The 15,892-nt window shown below is 47.5% G+C and overlaps 1 protein-coding gene across 2 annotated transcripts in view; it reads right to left on the reverse strand.

Moving 5' to 3' along the window:
- Nucleotides 1–229: 229 nt before the first annotated feature.
- Nucleotides 230–15,892, reverse strand: part of Wasf2 (WAS protein family, member 2) — a 75,111-nt gene continuing 59,448 nt past the window's right edge. For both annotated transcript variants that reach the window (XM_005394909.2, XM_013519649.1), the window contains exons 3-9: nt 14,547–14,681; nt 13,876–14,029; nt 11,435–11,552; nt 10,246–10,376; nt 7,570–7,725; nt 5,178–5,689; nt 230–4,209 (exon numbers count right to left, since the gene is read on the reverse strand). In XM_005394909.2, coding sequence (XP_005394966.1) covers nt 4,052–4,209; nt 5,178–5,689; nt 7,570–7,725; nt 10,246–10,376; nt 11,435–11,552; nt 13,876–14,029; nt 14,547–14,681 — 1,364 coding nt within the window. In that variant the 3' untranslated portion in view covers nt 230–4,051. The remainder of the gene's footprint in view (nt 4,210–5,177; nt 5,690–7,569; nt 7,726–10,245; nt 10,377–11,434; nt 11,553–13,875; nt 14,030–14,546; nt 14,682–15,892) is intronic.

A 15,892-nucleotide genomic window follows, 5' to 3' on the forward strand; every position in this document is an offset into this window, starting at 1 on the left:
GGCGCAAGACAGCCCGTCCCCCAGCCCGCACACGCCCTTCCTGCGGTGGGCACACGTGGGACTCGGGCCTTGTGTCCCCCAGCCTGAATCTCCAGCCGGGAGCCTCCTGCCCTCCAAGCCCACCGGGCTGAGCCCAGCTCTATCGCCCCATCGTCAGTGGCTGTTAATTGCCCTTCTAACTCCAGTGGAAAATACACACTCTCACACACACACACACACCAGAGGTGGCTGAGTGGCTACAGAGGTTTTATCAAATTACTGAAAATGTTGGCATTTCAGTGTTCATGTGCATATGTAGAACAGTTACACGGAACTTTGGGTCACTGGGGTACGAAAGTGGTACACATAGGACCAGCAGGCAAGCAAATGAGACCGGGTTTGGTGCTGCAGGGCTTTAGGAAACTGGATGTCTTCCTGAGGGTCTGAATAGGGCGGATGAGGAAAAGGTCACTTCAGGGGTTTGGCTTAACCCCATTGATCAGATCTCTTAACTGAAGAGTTCCTGTCCCAACCTTGGGGAGAGGACCTGTTTTCAGGGGATATCCCCACTGCAGATTTGCTCACTCCCTAAAACCCTGATGTGGCACACACACACCCAAAAACCCACTGGAATATGTCCTTATAAATATATTTATATCAGAGAAAACAAGGCACTTTGGGAGCATTACGACTTACTCTCCTATGCATACATCATTCTAGACAGAAAGTAAAAATTGGTTAGTTTCTCAAGTGAATTAACTGAATAAAGTTAATACAGTAACAAAATTGTTCCCCGGCCCTCACTGAGGCACTGTTACAGCGAACATGGCAGGAGGCAGAGTGAGGCACTTTTCTGTGCAACATCTGGTCCCAGGTCAGCCGGACCCCAGCAGAGCTCAAAGCCTGATGCCCCCAGGAAGGCTGACATCTCTCCTGAGCAGAAGCGCCTTGCCCTGGCGTACCCGCCTCCCTCCCTAGGCCCCGAGGTCAGGCGAGGGGCCGCAGCAGGGGGCAGTCCTAGAGCAGAGCAGGGACACGGTGGGAATGCTTAAGCAGGGTCACCAAAGCCACAGAGACCTCAATCTGTCCAAGCTGGCGCTGCAGAGCCGGAGGATCGGTGCCACGGGAAGAGATTTCACATTAGCCCTGACAACACCGCCTCAGCTCTGCGGTGACATTGGCCAGGGTCGTTTCGGAGGGCGCTCGAGCTTCCACTAGAAGCGAGCTGGAGCTTGGGCCAGCTGCTCTGAGCCTCCAAGGGACGCCCCCCCTCCAACCCACTCCTCTGGAATGAAATCATCTCACGACCGAGGCAAAGCCACAAGTCACTTCTGACACTGCCGATTGGAAACTGGGTCCCTGGGCCACAGTACTGTGGGGGCAGGTCCCCTGGGCTGAGCAGGCCAGGAAGGGAGGTGGCTCTTCGGCTTCAGTGCTTAAGAGCCCTTATGGGCCATTGTTCCATTCTCCTTCCAGCCTCAGCCCAGTTTAAAATAATCACTGAACTTCGCATTCTACAACTATAGGATTCCAAAACACATGCCTACCTGCATTGGGTTCTTATCATCTTAAAGGGCTCTCGGCTTAAAGAAATTTTTTTTTTTTTTTGGTGCACATATGCATAGTAGAGCCCAGAGGGCCTCTCAGCTGACTGGGTCCCCAGCCCCCTGAGCTGAGGCGGCTTCGCAAGGCCGGCTGCTACAAAGCGCCGAGCTTGGCTGCATGGATTTTAATGAGAGCGTTAGGCAGAGCTGTGCTGTTGCTCTCCGGGACTTGCAGATCATTACCAAACCAGCTGTAGGATGAGAACACAGCACATCGAAACCCTAGGAGGTCACTGAGCTAATGATCTAATCCTACCTTCCGCAGGCACAGCCCCTCCCCACCTCCTCCTGCCCCCAGCCCTTTCCAGGGTGGACTCTGTCCATTGCAGAAGCCAGGCCAACACTGCCTCTTTCAAGGTCAGAGCGAAATGTTAGTGAGTGGCTCTGGCTCCCCATTTTCCGGAAAAAAGGAGGATGGAGGTAATTTAGCCAAACCCATTAGGCCCAAACCCTGGCCTGGCCAGGCCCCAGGACTCCTATTTTGGAGAACGGGTGCCCTCCACCTGCCTCTGCAGCCTCTGCTGAGCCACAGCTGCGGCACCTTCAACAGCCATTTCAGGGTTCTGAGGAAGGCAGCTTCAGCTTCGGAAGTGCAGGTGGGAGACCCTGGCGTGCTCAGCATGAAGCTGGGTGCCAAGCCCTGTGGCAACCTAGGGGGTGGGAGGAGGGCACACTCTAGAGCGGCCACAGCAGGAGGACCTGCTGGCACTTGCAGGCTCAGTCCGCATGTCCGAGTTCAAGGAAGGAGGCAGAGGGAGGTATTCACAAGGGCAGGCAGCAGTGCCCACAGTTACCCTCCTCAAGCCAGAGGGGTTTACAAGGGCTTTGGCAATTACTACAACCATTTGCTGTGCTGGGTAGACAGGTCTTGTTTCTCTTTGTTTCAGGCTCTGAAAGCCGGAGAAGTCAGGAGAAGCAGATTTCAGCGTAAGAGGCTACACAATAGTTAGGGCAGAAGAGAAGGAACCTTGCTGTTGGCCAGAGCTGACCAGTTTTTTCCTGAATAATAGCACCTGTGTATTAGCTCTGGGAAAAGTCGAGGGAGGACTAACATCACCATGTGCAGTGATGGGGGAGACAAGAAGGGGACCCTGAGTCGCTCAGCCTTTCAGCTCTCTTCACGCTGCCAGGTCCCCCCAGGCAGGTACCTGCGGCAGCTGCCAGCCTGAGGGACTGAAGTTTCTACAGCTGGCAGAACCTATGCTTAAATTGGGGAAATAAAGAGGGTGGAGCTGTGGCGGCACGGAAAACAGCATCTGTCAAAACTGCCTGGCCCCTCTTCTTCCTACTTCTGGTCTCCTAGAAGCTCAGCTCCTAGGCCACATGGCTGGCTGGTGATAGGAAGAAGGCAACAAAGGGTTACGAGAGGCGATAAAGGTCTGAGCAGCACTGGCAGAGCTGGCACAGGCTGAAGCCCTCCAACTGGGACCCCCGCCTATGGGGAAGTCTGGAGGAGCACAGAGCCAAGGCTGCTCTGCCCAGACTCCAGTAGGCGCTCATTATTTGGTCCCAGAAAACACAGGTGACTTGGAATCAGCAAGTCAGGGCTCGTGCTCTGTCACTATCCAACTGTGTGACCTTGTGCAAGTCACTTCCTATCTCTAGGCCTCGGCATCTTTAAAAAGGTGGGGCCCAAGGAGTTCCACCATCCTCTCAGTCTTGTACTTCCAAGTCTCTAAGCTTTGCTCCTGACAGCTGGCAGAGGCCCAGGTCCATGTGCCAGGGCTAGTTTGGTCATGGATACCAGAGGTTAAAACTGGGCTGTGTGGCCTACAGGCACCTAGGAGGGTGGGAGCGAGGGGCATCTGAAGGACCCCTGAACACCATGCTCAGTAAAAGGGAGCCAGGGAAGGAGACAACAGCCTCAGCCTTTAGAAGACATCACTTCTGGGCAGAGAGGGTGAGACATTCTTTAAGAGCCCGATGCCTCCGGGAGTAAAGGGCATGAGAGACTGCAGAGCAAAAGGCAGCCCCACCCAGTTGATTAGGCGGAGGGTGGGGCAGAGGGGCGCGGCAGTTTGGCTTGGGGGCACTGAGCCTGCTGCCCTCCCAAGCCTGGCTGTGTCCTCGAAGGACCAGAAAAGGAGGGTCATGATTTGAAATTGCAGAGGTCAAGGATTTTGGGAAAAGGCCACAAATGAAAATGGCTCCCAGGGAAGGCACCATTTCCAACTAAATCTCTATCAAAGGGCTCTGCTTTGGGGTTTTTCCTTCCTTTCACTATGGAACAGTCCTTGAAAGGAAGAGGGAACAGCTCAGCTACGGAACCCCATGGGCCTGACAGTGGGGAGAGGAAACAACATGTTCATTTGGAGGAAGCACTTGGATATGTCTTTGGCTGCTTCAGGAAAGGCTTTGGCCCCTGGAAATTCTTCTTTCCTCCCTCTTCCTCCCCGTGGGACTACTGGGATAGGTATCAAAGAAGGCAGGCAGGAAGGAAAGTAGAAAGAGGTGGGCCGCAGGCAGAGTTAATCGGACCAGTCGTCTTCATCAAACTCAGAGGAGTCATCTTCTGAGTCGCTGTACTCAACAGCAATGCGACGTGACAGGATGGTGGCCACGTCGTTACCCACGACATCGTGCTTCTCTTGCTCCCGCTGCTCCTCAACCCTGCGCAGCTGAAAGCCTGATGGCAGAGAGGGAGAAAGGGTGAGAAACAAATACTGAGCCAAAGTCCATCTAACACTGAGTACGGGCAAGCGGCCACTCTGGAGGAGGACTGGAAAGGACAGGGAGAAAGAGGGCTCCTCTAGGAAAGCCAAGGGAAAAAGCAGTTACAGGGAGAGAAGGAAAGATGGGTTTTACGAAACTGGTGTCCTGGTGCCGTCTGTGACTGAAAGGCTTAAAGCCTGCTGTTCTGGCTGCTGCATGGCAGTTTCTCACAAGGCTGAGTGAGGAGAGACCCACCTCCCCACCCAGCAAGGGCTCAGTCTGCACAGCCCTACTGACTGTCATGGGGTTCAGCACCTCTGGACTATCTCCTCAGAACTACCAGTCTCTTGAGTGTCACAAACAGCTACTCTAATCCCATGGGACCAGACTTGGCCTGGTCAAAAAGAGAATAAATGCTTCAGGTAGGTGAGACGGTCACAGGGAGGGATGAAAGGGGAACAAATGAAGGGAAAAGGAGAAAAGAGGAAAAGGGGATTGAATGAAAAGGGGTAAGGGAAACGGGGAGAAAAAAGGGCAGGAGGAGGGAAGATACAATAGGCAGGCTGGTGGAGAATGACCAACTCCAGCTGAACGGGACCTGCTAGGACAGTGATCCTGATTTTTTTTCAGTATCTGATAAAACATGGGGCTCTTTCCCCAGGTGGAGAAAATGCATGCAAATAAATACAAAGCATACATTTTCAAGAGTTCTAAGATCTCATGTTAAGACATCTTTAGACCAATGTGGAAAGAAATCTCAAACTGTATTCTCAGGGTGAAGCCTTCTTTTAGGTCGCTCTGAGGCCTAAGATTCCCAATCTCCCCACTCAATGAAGGCTATTCCCTGGGAGAGGCACAGAGCCCCTCTTCCCAGCCTCTAGTCAGTCATCCCAGCTCCAGAAAGGTAAGGCTCCATGGTTCCAGGCCCACACTGGAATTTACCTTGACGGATGGCGGAAAGCAGGTCGCTACGGGCATCACTCACGGCAGGCAAGGACGACTTGGGCTTGGTGGCATCAGAAATTGGTGGTGGTGGTACGGCAGGCTGGCCATCCCCACCACTGAAGGGCAGTGGTGGGGGCCCTGGAGGGGGTGGGGGAGGCGGTGGGGGAGGCACACCCCCAGCTGGTTGGGACATGGGAGGTGGTGGGAGAGTTGGGTAGTCAGCTGCTGGTGGTGGTGGAGGGGGTGGAGGGGCAGCAAAATCAGGGTGAGGTGGAAAAGATGCGGGTGAAGGTGGCAGAGGGGTTTCTGGAGACCCAAATCCCATAGCTGGTGGTGGAGGCGGGATCCCCAGGGGAGGTGGAGGTGGCGGGGCTGGTGGTGAAGCAAATCCAGGTTTGGGACCTGGTGGAGAGCCCAGAGGAGGAGCTGGGGGTGGATGGCTTGGGCTGACCACACTGGATCTTTTGGGTGCAGCCAGAACAGATCCTCTTTGGTTGTCTGCCGGATAGCTACAAGGGCAAAGAAAGAGACCCCACTGTCACTCTCAGGATGCAAAGCCCCACCCAGAGATAGGCTTATCTCTAAGCTTAGGCATCTCTTGATTGACTGTCATTTCACTTTGCTAAAAACAGAAGGACAGACCTGGAAATGGTCAGAACAGACTAACAAGAAAATGGGTACCTTTATAAAATAATGAGCTGCTCACCAGCAGCAAAGTGTAATAAGGAATTGAGGAAAACTACCCGGAAGAAGTGAACCTGTGATTCCCCTATCAGGCAACGGCTGACTTAGCTCTTGAGGGAAAGGCACTGAACCCTCCTCTAGAGGAACTGCCCATGGGCAATTGTCAATTTAAGCCTGGAGATAGGACTAAGAATGTATATAAGAGAGAAGAAGAATGAAAATTCAAATACCATCCACTCACTGGGCTGTGTTTCTCAAGCTATTAACATTCAACAGACGTGGTGAGGGCAGAAAGCCCACAACCAGCCGACCAAACCTGAGCGGGCTACAGATTCAGGTGTGTGCATCTTCACTTGAGAAGACTTCTCCATCTGAGGAGCTGAGAACAGGAAGTGCATGTGCCACCAACTCTTGACCCAGGTTTGAGAGATGATTAAGGCTCTATTCCTGGGACCAGAGCTGTGTAGGTGCAGCTGCAAGACTCAAGCTAAGTGTGACGCCGAAGGTTTCCTTCTTCCACCTTTGTATCTTCCCTACACTAACAGCTATTCCTCAGAAAAGCATCCATCTTGGAATTTTCCACAGACCTTGAAGCCTTAGCTGCATCTGACAGGGCAACCAGCAGGAAGTGATTTGGGAGGCAGAAGGAGAGTTGGGATTAGTGGTTTCAAGGGCCAAGAAGAATGAGGGTAGAGGGGAGGACAGCACTGCTTTAGGCCTCTGTCTGAGGGGGCCTCAGCATACATCATCACTAATGCAACTGTGTCCAAGGAGAAAAGTACACCTTTCAAAGCTCTCATTTGTCAGGCATCAGAAAGGCAAAGAGTAACTGTGAGAAAACACTGGAATCCAAACAAGTCTTAGACCTCTTTCCAGCCATTATAGGCAATCTCTGCACACCTCTGCCAGGGACACTGACAGATATCAAAACAGACAGGTTCTACATTTCATCCCCCCTTTCCCTGGTCTCACCATTTCTGGAAAGTGCACCCAGCAGTGAAATGAACCCAGAGAGGGAAGTGAAGATCTGCAAGGTTCTGGATCCAGGACAAAGTGCCTGCCATTCTAAGGCCATGTCACTTCGTACTGAGTTAAGGGTAAGTGAAGAAGAAGCTGGGCCTGACGGAACAGGGCAATAATCCCAGCACTTTGGGAAGCTGAGGCAAGAACACTGTAAATTTAAGTCCAGCCTGGGAAATTCAGTGACTTACTGAGATCTTGCCTCAAAATAAAAAATAAAAATAAATGGGTTAGGGGTATCGCTCAATGCAAAGGCCCTGGGTTTAATTCCAGGTACTGGACCAAAAAAGAAAAAAAGTTGGTGACTTTATTTGTTCAGGGACAGCAGAATACAGCAGTTAAGAACACAGGCCCAGGAATCAGACTGACTCTCCCTCTTTGCTGGCTGTGTGACCTTAGATAAATTCACTGACCTCTCTGTGCCTCAATTTACTTGTCTGTAACATGGGGATAATAATAATAGTGTTTATCTCAAAAGTATCCCTGAGGGAATTAAGTAACAAACAGTATTCAGAACAATACCTGGCACCCTGCAACCTTGATAAATGTTAACTATTTCCATTATGTAGAGTGGCATACATGCCTCAGGTATTATTTTAGTGGTCCTGGCCTAGAATTTGAACTCTTTATTTTGTTCGTGAGTGTTTAACCATCCAAGACATATGGAAGAGGTTCTGCCATTTACCTGAATTCTGCTGGGGGGGGAGGCAAGTTGTCCTCAGAGAAGGAAGGAGAAGGTGATGAGGCGATGTCTGCCTGCGGTGGTGGTGGATAGCTGCCTGCATCCACATTTTCAACAGAACCGATGCTGCCGTTCTGGTACACCAAGGCAGGAGAATACCTGACAAGGAATCCAAGGCCAAAAGGTGTCACTGAAAGAACCTCTTTTCTTAAAATATACCACAAAAATGATTTTGCCACAAAAGACGTGTACAGCTCCCTAGCCTGTGGGGCTTGGCTTCACCCTTTGCGCAAGACAGACTTGGGGAGTCAGGTATAAAGCTGCATCTCACATCTGGAAGAGAATTTACAACTGCTGGATTTCACATCCACAAGAAGAGGGCCAGGGATGTAGCTCAGTGGCATAAGCGCCTGCCTGGCAAGTGCAAGGTCCTGAGTTCGATTCTCGGTACCAAAAAAAAAAAAAAAGATATGAGAAGAAAGAAAATAAGGAGATCCCTAATATATTTTCTGCTATACTGAAATTTCATTTGAGGGCTAAATATTCTACATATCTCCCAGACATTTCTGCTGGATTATCTGTAGGGATTCAACTGAGATTATCAAAAACCTTGCTATTTCTTTTCCAGTGTCAGCCTTGTAAAATCCAGCAGTTCTTTTAAATTCTCCCCCAGATGTGAGATGCAGCTTTATACCTGACTCCCAAAGTCTGTTTTGTGCAAAGGGTGAAGCCAAGCCCCACAGGCTAGGGAGCTGTACACGTGACTGGCACGCAGCCTGATTTTGAGGTCGGCAAGCCTCTGGAGTGCTGAAAGGCCAAGGAGGCATTTGATTGCAAAATCAAGCCAAGGATGAATGCAGGTTGCTGTGTGGTAGTAAATGTGGTCTCTCTGCCAGATCTCTCTTCTCAAACAAAATGAGCTGCCGATTAAAGTAGGGTGTTCAGGCTTGCCTCATAAAAACCTGTCCCTCAGAGCACTGGGCCTTGGGTGAATTTACTATGGGTGAATAACATCAAAACTTTAAACAAGCACAAATGCACCTAGCAATAAGCTATCATATGAGCACAAATACACCATATGAGCCTTGCTCTACCTCCCTCTTCTTTCTACCATTGCTGGGTTCTAAAGAACTCATCAAAAACAAATCGCAGGGAGAACAGAGTTGGAGGGAACTAACTGAATCAAATGATGCTCTGATGTGGAAAATCCCTAATGCCTGGAGCCCTGTAGGCTTGGCACTTCTCTTGATAGGTTCACCAACAAGCATGTCCACATAGACTAGCTGTGCAGCCCAATGCCCAACCTGGACAACAAGAAAATGAGAAGCAAACATCTCATCTTTACCATCCCTAGCCCACAAAAATAGGGCACATATAACAAACAGTTGGTATTTTGTGGGGGAGGGTGGGGGTATAGCGTCTTGCTATGTAGTTAGGCTGGTCTTGAACTCACCATGTAACCAAGGTTGTCCTCAAACTTGCAGTGATCTTCCTATCTCAGCCTCCCAAGTGCTGGGATTACAGGCGTGCGGCATCATGCCTGGCTACAGCTGGCATTCTGAACCTGTGAATCTCTGGCTTGAGAGCCACTGAACCTACAATCAGTGCCTGTCTGCAAAGGATAGGACCATAGGACAAAATGGCCCCCTTTACCAGGAGGTGAGGGAATAAAGGTGCCCTCGGGGCTGACTTCCCTGTAGAAAGAAGAGTTCACTTTCCTTCTCACTATCTTCATCACTCTTTAAAATAAATCTCTTAATTCAGGAAGAATAAGTGTCAGAGGTGTCAAGATTTTTAAAAGCCAAGATTTTCATGGTAGACTCATTCCTAAAAGCAAGAACAAGTTGACTCTTTCCTTTTGTTACTCCTAGATACCAGGCATGGGCTGGTGTGGTTCTCTGATAGCCCAGACACCGCATATTTAGGGGAAAAACCAGGTGATATTCATGCCAAGCAGTCATAGTGACTTGGCTTTGAATGTCACACAGGTCAGACACTAGGATAAGCATCAAACTAAGCTTTAAAATCATTTTCAAAAGACAAAACAAAAAACCCAAATCATTTTCCCCCTTTAAACCTCCAATGTTATTTGGTATTGGGAAATGGGGTCAGACTGACATCTCCTATTTCCCCATGGAGATATATAGCCCCCACACTGGCCAAGCAACCTTTCCCACACTGACTCTGAGGTCTGCATTCAGACCCTTGGCCAGCCTCTCTTCCAAGACTGACAAAGGCTGACTGAAAAACCGCTCTAGTGAAGTGCACACTCTTCCTGCCTAGCTTTCCTCACTCCCTCAAAATGCTCAGCTCTTAGGCACAACCTTCAGATACATGCTTTGGAGGCAAAGGGCTCCTAGGGCCACTTTTCTAATCTTCCCTCTGAGACCCTTACACTTACTTTTGCCTGGCAGAGTAAGGGCACTAGAAGCCATGGGCCTCTGTATGAGACCACTCCAGTTACTTCATTTAAATTGCTGAGTCTCTTGATTTATTTAGCAAATTTTAATCACCAGATGGATGCACTAAAAAATGGCTGATTAATAGTGGTATTGATCTAAACCTCACAGCCAGACTTCAAGGGGTACAAAAGGCGAGATGCCAGAGCTATTACACTGTTGGCCCCTTGTCCCCAGCCTTTTTAAAGAATGTTACAGATGGTACAAAATCATCACCTACCCAGAAAGTCCCAGCTTTTCTTTGGACTCCACAAATTCTTGTCCCATCTTCATTTTCTCCCATTCTTCTTTACGTGTCTTGATTTTACGTGGGTTTACATTTCCTCGATTTGGATTATCTTTCTTTTCTTTCTGTAATAAAAAGAAACAGAAAAATATTTGGAAAATATTCTGCAAAGTTCTTCATTGAAATTCCACCCATCTTCATGGATGCACATTTAAGAGATGACTTGCCTAGACAATGTTCGGTAACAGCAGAACTTATAGAACTGCTGAGTTTGGAGTGACCTAGAAGCCATCTAACTCAAATCCCGCCCGCCCCCCACCCCCACCCCCGGGCAAAACATTTGCTTAGTCCCACACTCACACAGACTAGCAATAGGAAACCCATTCCCTCTCTGGGTAAGCCTTTCAAGTCTTCAAGCAACTCTAATAGTCAAGAAGTTAGTAAACAGTTACTTGTTATTTGCTATGCCAGAAAGGTCAGTCAAAAGAAACGAAAAAGAATGACAGCTGTGGACATCTAAGACAGATATAAGGAAACAGTTTTTAAAAAAACAACAACAAAAAAAACCACAACAAAAAAGACCATGAAGAATTTCCCAGTCTGTGCAGCTACACTAGCCTCTGGCGCTCTCTTGGGTGTGCTGGCAGCCATGCTAATGGGATTGTGAGGTCAAAACTGTTAGGTCACACACACAAGACACAGCATCAGGAGCACGAGGGGAGGCGAGCATCTCCACAAACCAGGCCTATCACCCATCCGGGCCCCACCCAACCAGGAGTGAAGGTGTTAAACTGCTCCTGCTACACATCAAACTACAGAACCTTGTACAGGTCTCTAAGAAATGAGCTGCAAAACTGGCAAGGAAGGGACTTGCCTAGCCCAAGTGTCCAGCAGAGTTAGGTGTAAATTGCAAGAGAAATAAATGGTGACTAGAAAAGTCAATTTCTAAAACTCAGCCTGAATATACTCAATTGTTAATAGCGCTGGGGGAACAAACACATTTTTGGTGTGATTTATACTTTCATCTTGGTTGTGCTTGGTATGGACACATTTTTTAAGAGTTTTACCTAGCATCCAAGCAAGCAGCCACTCAGAATTACTTCACATAAGACTGGCTTCCTTTTTATCCTCCCTCCACAATCGTGCCTACTGATGTGTAGAACAGAGGCCCCTTTCCCCTCACCCTGTGCTTTCTCTTCTCTTTCATGATATCCTTGGTGTCCTGCAGCATCTTCTCCTTCCAAAGATCAAAGAAGTATGAAGGGTTGGTATAGAATTTGAGTGCCTCTTTTCCATCATCCCTGGGATAGAAATGAAGACAAGTAGCTGTCAGTAGACAGATGTGCTCCCAACCAAATCCAATATTCCAAATACTTACCAGTTAGCGGAATCGATTGCGTATTTCCTCTCCCACACCAGCATTTCAATGCCCCCAAATGGCACCGCTCTACCTCTTATGAACTTTTGCCTTATATTCAATTCCTGATAGAGGAATTTGCATGGCCAAGGAGCAGCAGCAGGAATCCTGATTATTGCTAATGATCTGCATGGCCACAGACAGCTTCCTGAGGTTATCTGAATATCCCAGCACCTCAGAGGGGTTTTCTACCACTGGTTCCCCTTCCTCCACCAACTCTCCAGGACTCTTACGGACACCTTAAGACTCTTAAGGATGCCTTTCACCCACCTGAAACCTGTGACTCAAGTGTACATTCACACAGACACAATCTGTGCATGTATACAGCTGCTACTCCTTACACACACAACTACTTTACTGTACTTTCTTGTTCCCTTATCGAATAGCTCAGCATCTACCACCACCCCATCCACAAGGGGGCCACACTGTCAGATGACCTTCTCTTCCAGAACCACAAGGTGTAATCACCATCTCTTACTGACCATGACGGTAGTACAGAGTAAGCTGAGTGTTAATATAAGGGCTATTGGCCAAGGTTAATGATCCTGGCTGGAATCCCCCCTTTGGTATGGCCATGCTCCCCACTATCTAGAATGTGCTTGTACTTTGGGGTGAAATTTTATTTATTTATTTAGTAGTACCAGGAATCGAACTCACAACCTTGCACTTGCCAGGCAGCTGCCCTGCTTCTAAGCTATATTCCCCAGCCCCTGAAATTTTATTTTAGTATTATTCCAAACTATACAGAAATAGAAATAATCCTATTCCCTGTTCACCAATCCTATCACAACAGAGAGAATGCATTTCCAAATCAAACACTAATTATTTTTATATTAAATCTTGTTCTGAGCTAGATATACCACTGCTTGCGTCTGTTAGGCCAACTCCTAATAATTGAGAGGAGAGACTAATTCTGAGATTAAATATTTAAAGGGAAAATATCATTATCTGAAAAATAAAATTCTCAGTATCATTCGTTTACCCTGTCATATAAATCCTGTATCATATGCCCTACAAATAATCAGGTGTGTGATCCCGTCCTGCTTTACAAGCTGCACTAGACCGAAAGCTGGAGATTATGAGAGGCAGGCAGGCAGACACAGCAGCACACGTCTGGAGTCCCAGCTACTGAGTAGGCTGAGGCAGAAGGAACACTTGATCCTAGAAGTTCAAGGCCAACCTGGGCAATATAGTGAGACCCTACTGGGCGCTGGGGGGACATTGTACAGAGTCAAAGCTCTGTCCTGCTATACTTGCTAGCCTCTTTGAAAACCAAGGGGCAAGTATAATGTCATACAGTAATAAAAAAGAATAGACATCATGTATTTTCTCTGTTACCTATGTGAGAAACCATCAAGTGCCTAGTCAAGGCTCCTGAATCAGGCGAGTGTCCTTGAATTTAACAGGGGTGTGTTCTCTCTCTCTCTGTTTTGCAGTATACCTCTGTCTGATAGAAGACATCTGCTTCTAGCTATCTCTAATTACTTTTTACCTGTTCCAAAGATATTTATGGATACAAGCAAGATAAATATTCACTTTCTGCCCTTGTTCAGTGGTTTTGCACAAGATGACAACACTACCAAACCACTAGCAGGGAGAGATTTTGTCTATCAGGTTACTTTCTTTTTCAAATCCAGCCACAGCAGGGTAGGTCCTGCAGATGGAAATGTGTGGAAAGAATGCTCAAAATAAAGTGAACGACACTCACTTGGAAGAATGCCAATTACTCCTTAAGCTTTGGAAGGAACCCTCTGGGCCCAGAGTAGGCAGTCCGTGAGGCTGGCCCCACTAACACGCCCAAACATCTGGTAATCGAGTGGCTTCCAAGTAAGTGGGAGCCTTGCTAGAAAGTCGCCCCTGGGATCGACTCTGTAGGATCGCCTTGTAACAAAGTCCTTCTGGTTCCATCATAGTTAAATTGCTTGGATGGTATCCAGATGGACCTGGCTCATCCCAAATTAAATTCTGCCCTGCGCAAAGTTAAGTAAACTTTCAATATATACTATATTCACGATGAATTTCAGAATCTAAACAACAGTGACAACTGCTTATAGAGTAAACTAGCTTCTGCTGCTACAAAAGCAATTCTGGGGCAAGTAGTAAGCTATTTTATACAATTCTCTGATGTAAACATCTTTAGACATTTTAGACAATCTAGTATTGTTAAACACAAGTCAAAAAAATAGGAGACACTAGCCAGGCATTACCTGTAAGGGGTAAGATTATTAAGAGGAGGAGGAGTATCACAGGTACTGTAGGTTTCTAAGATAGGCACTGGGAGAGAGTCTCTGTCAAAAAGCTTCTGGTCTTGAATGGTAGAGCTTCTGAAGGCCTTTCGGGTGTTGATTCCTTGGAGTGACACTGGGAGAAGATGGAAGGCGTCAGAAAATGGACGACAGGCTATTTGAGCAAACACTGAGTCACACCAGTCGGAGAGGCCTCAGCTGCTGTGTTTCTTGGCTGTGGCTGTCTGCAGCCAGGTTTTTTTTCCCTCCCCCTCTGGGGAAGCCCCACAAGGCTGTCAGCAGCCCAGCCATTTCACGACTGAACAAAATGAAGCAACACAAAGGTTTACTATGTGGCTAGATCTAGCAGGCCTCTCCTTAGAATGAATCTTCCAAGTACTTTTATGGTAGCAAAATATGACTGAAGAAAAGGAAATCTTAGAACAAGGGAATTGGGGGAATGGGAGAAAAGGAGTGTGTAGGGGTGTGGTAGAGATAAAAAGGTTTCTTTATACCACCAAGGCTTGTGTCATTTCAAAGCAGAATCCTATAGGTCTCTGTGATTTCACTCCTCTCTTTCTTTATAAATCAGGAAAAAAATTTCTAAGAAACTGCTCAGCAGAGCCTGCAAATGCTGAGCTCAGCTTCCTTACCTTCTTCTTCCTTAGGATCCAGCTGAGTGACTTTAACTTGTAGTCGGTCGACCCTCTCAGCAAGTGAGCTTACCCGAGAGGCAAAGGTTTTTGCCTGAGTAAAGAGCTCTCCAAAAATGTCCTCTGCATTTTTACCTGGGGAAAGAGCAAAGAACCCAAATAATTAGTACACAGATGTAACAGAAATAGAAAAACTGGCCACTAAAGATTTTATTCTCCACTCCCAAACACACGCATGCATGCACACACAGGTGCATGTGCATACACGCTTGCCCTTGGAGACAGAGACATAGTCTCCGTAGCATGGGGATCTGCATATGTTCCATAACTTATAGAGCTTTCCTGGTGAACTAAACAGTCAAGAAAGTCAAGGCAGGCTGAATAAAATAAAAAGGTACAACGTAAAAAATTAATCCTGGAAAAGCAGGCAACATGTCTACACATCTGTTTGAGGCCTACAGCCCCCTTGTTATTCTGTAAAGTACCTTGTAAAATGGTTCTGGAAAACAGATTGGGAGTTAAGAGGACCTACCGGGTGTCTACAAGTAATAGGATAAATAAGAAATCACTTCCTCAATGGTACTTTGAAAGCTCATTGAATAAATAAGATGAGTTTGTGCTATTTCTGAGGGGCCTTGACTGTGTCAGTATCAACATCCCACAACAGGGGCCAGGGATATAACTCAGTGGCACAGCACCTGCCTGGCAAGTGTGAGGTCATGGGTTCGATTCCTGGTCAAAAAACAAAACAAAACATCCCACAACAGACACATAACTTCTTCTAAGAGCTGAAAAGCTTATGTTATGTTCTATAACCTACAACGTTCAAAGTCTTTGCTCTAGGTTAGAATCTTTCAAATCTACATCTCTAGGAACAAGTGAAAAGCTAAAACTTTCAAACCCTCCCTAAAAAACAATATACCAAGTGGTCTCTTTCTACAGTGTCTTGTTTTTTAGCAAAAGAAAAAGGAGTTTGTACATTCAACCCTGGAATGCAAGGAGAATTTGCAGCCAAAGAAACATAAGAGCAATCTGACACTACCTCCATATTGCCATTCCAAGCCACAAAGCACATTCTCACTGGGAATGAAAAGTGGTGTATATGAATAAATAGACCTTCTGAGCTTCTTTCTTGCAAGGTACAGGCAGGCCAAAGTGTCTGTACCCAACCAAAAGGTAATTTTTTTGAGAACTATCTAAAGCAGGCTCTTACTTTTTATTTCTAAACTACATTAATAATTCTTAGTCGGAGGGGCTGGGGATTTAGCTCAGCGGCAAAAGCGCCTGCCTGGCAAGCGCAAGGTCGTGAGTTCCGTTCCCGGTACCGGAGAAAAAAACCAAAAAAA

This window comes from Chinchilla lanigera, unplaced genomic scaffold, assembly GCF_000276665.1.
Source record: "Chinchilla lanigera isolate Chin_1 unplaced genomic scaffold, ChiLan1.0 scaffold00051, whole genome shotgun sequence".
NCBI lineage: Eukaryota > Metazoa > Chordata > Mammalia > Rodentia > Chinchillidae > Chinchilla > Chinchilla lanigera.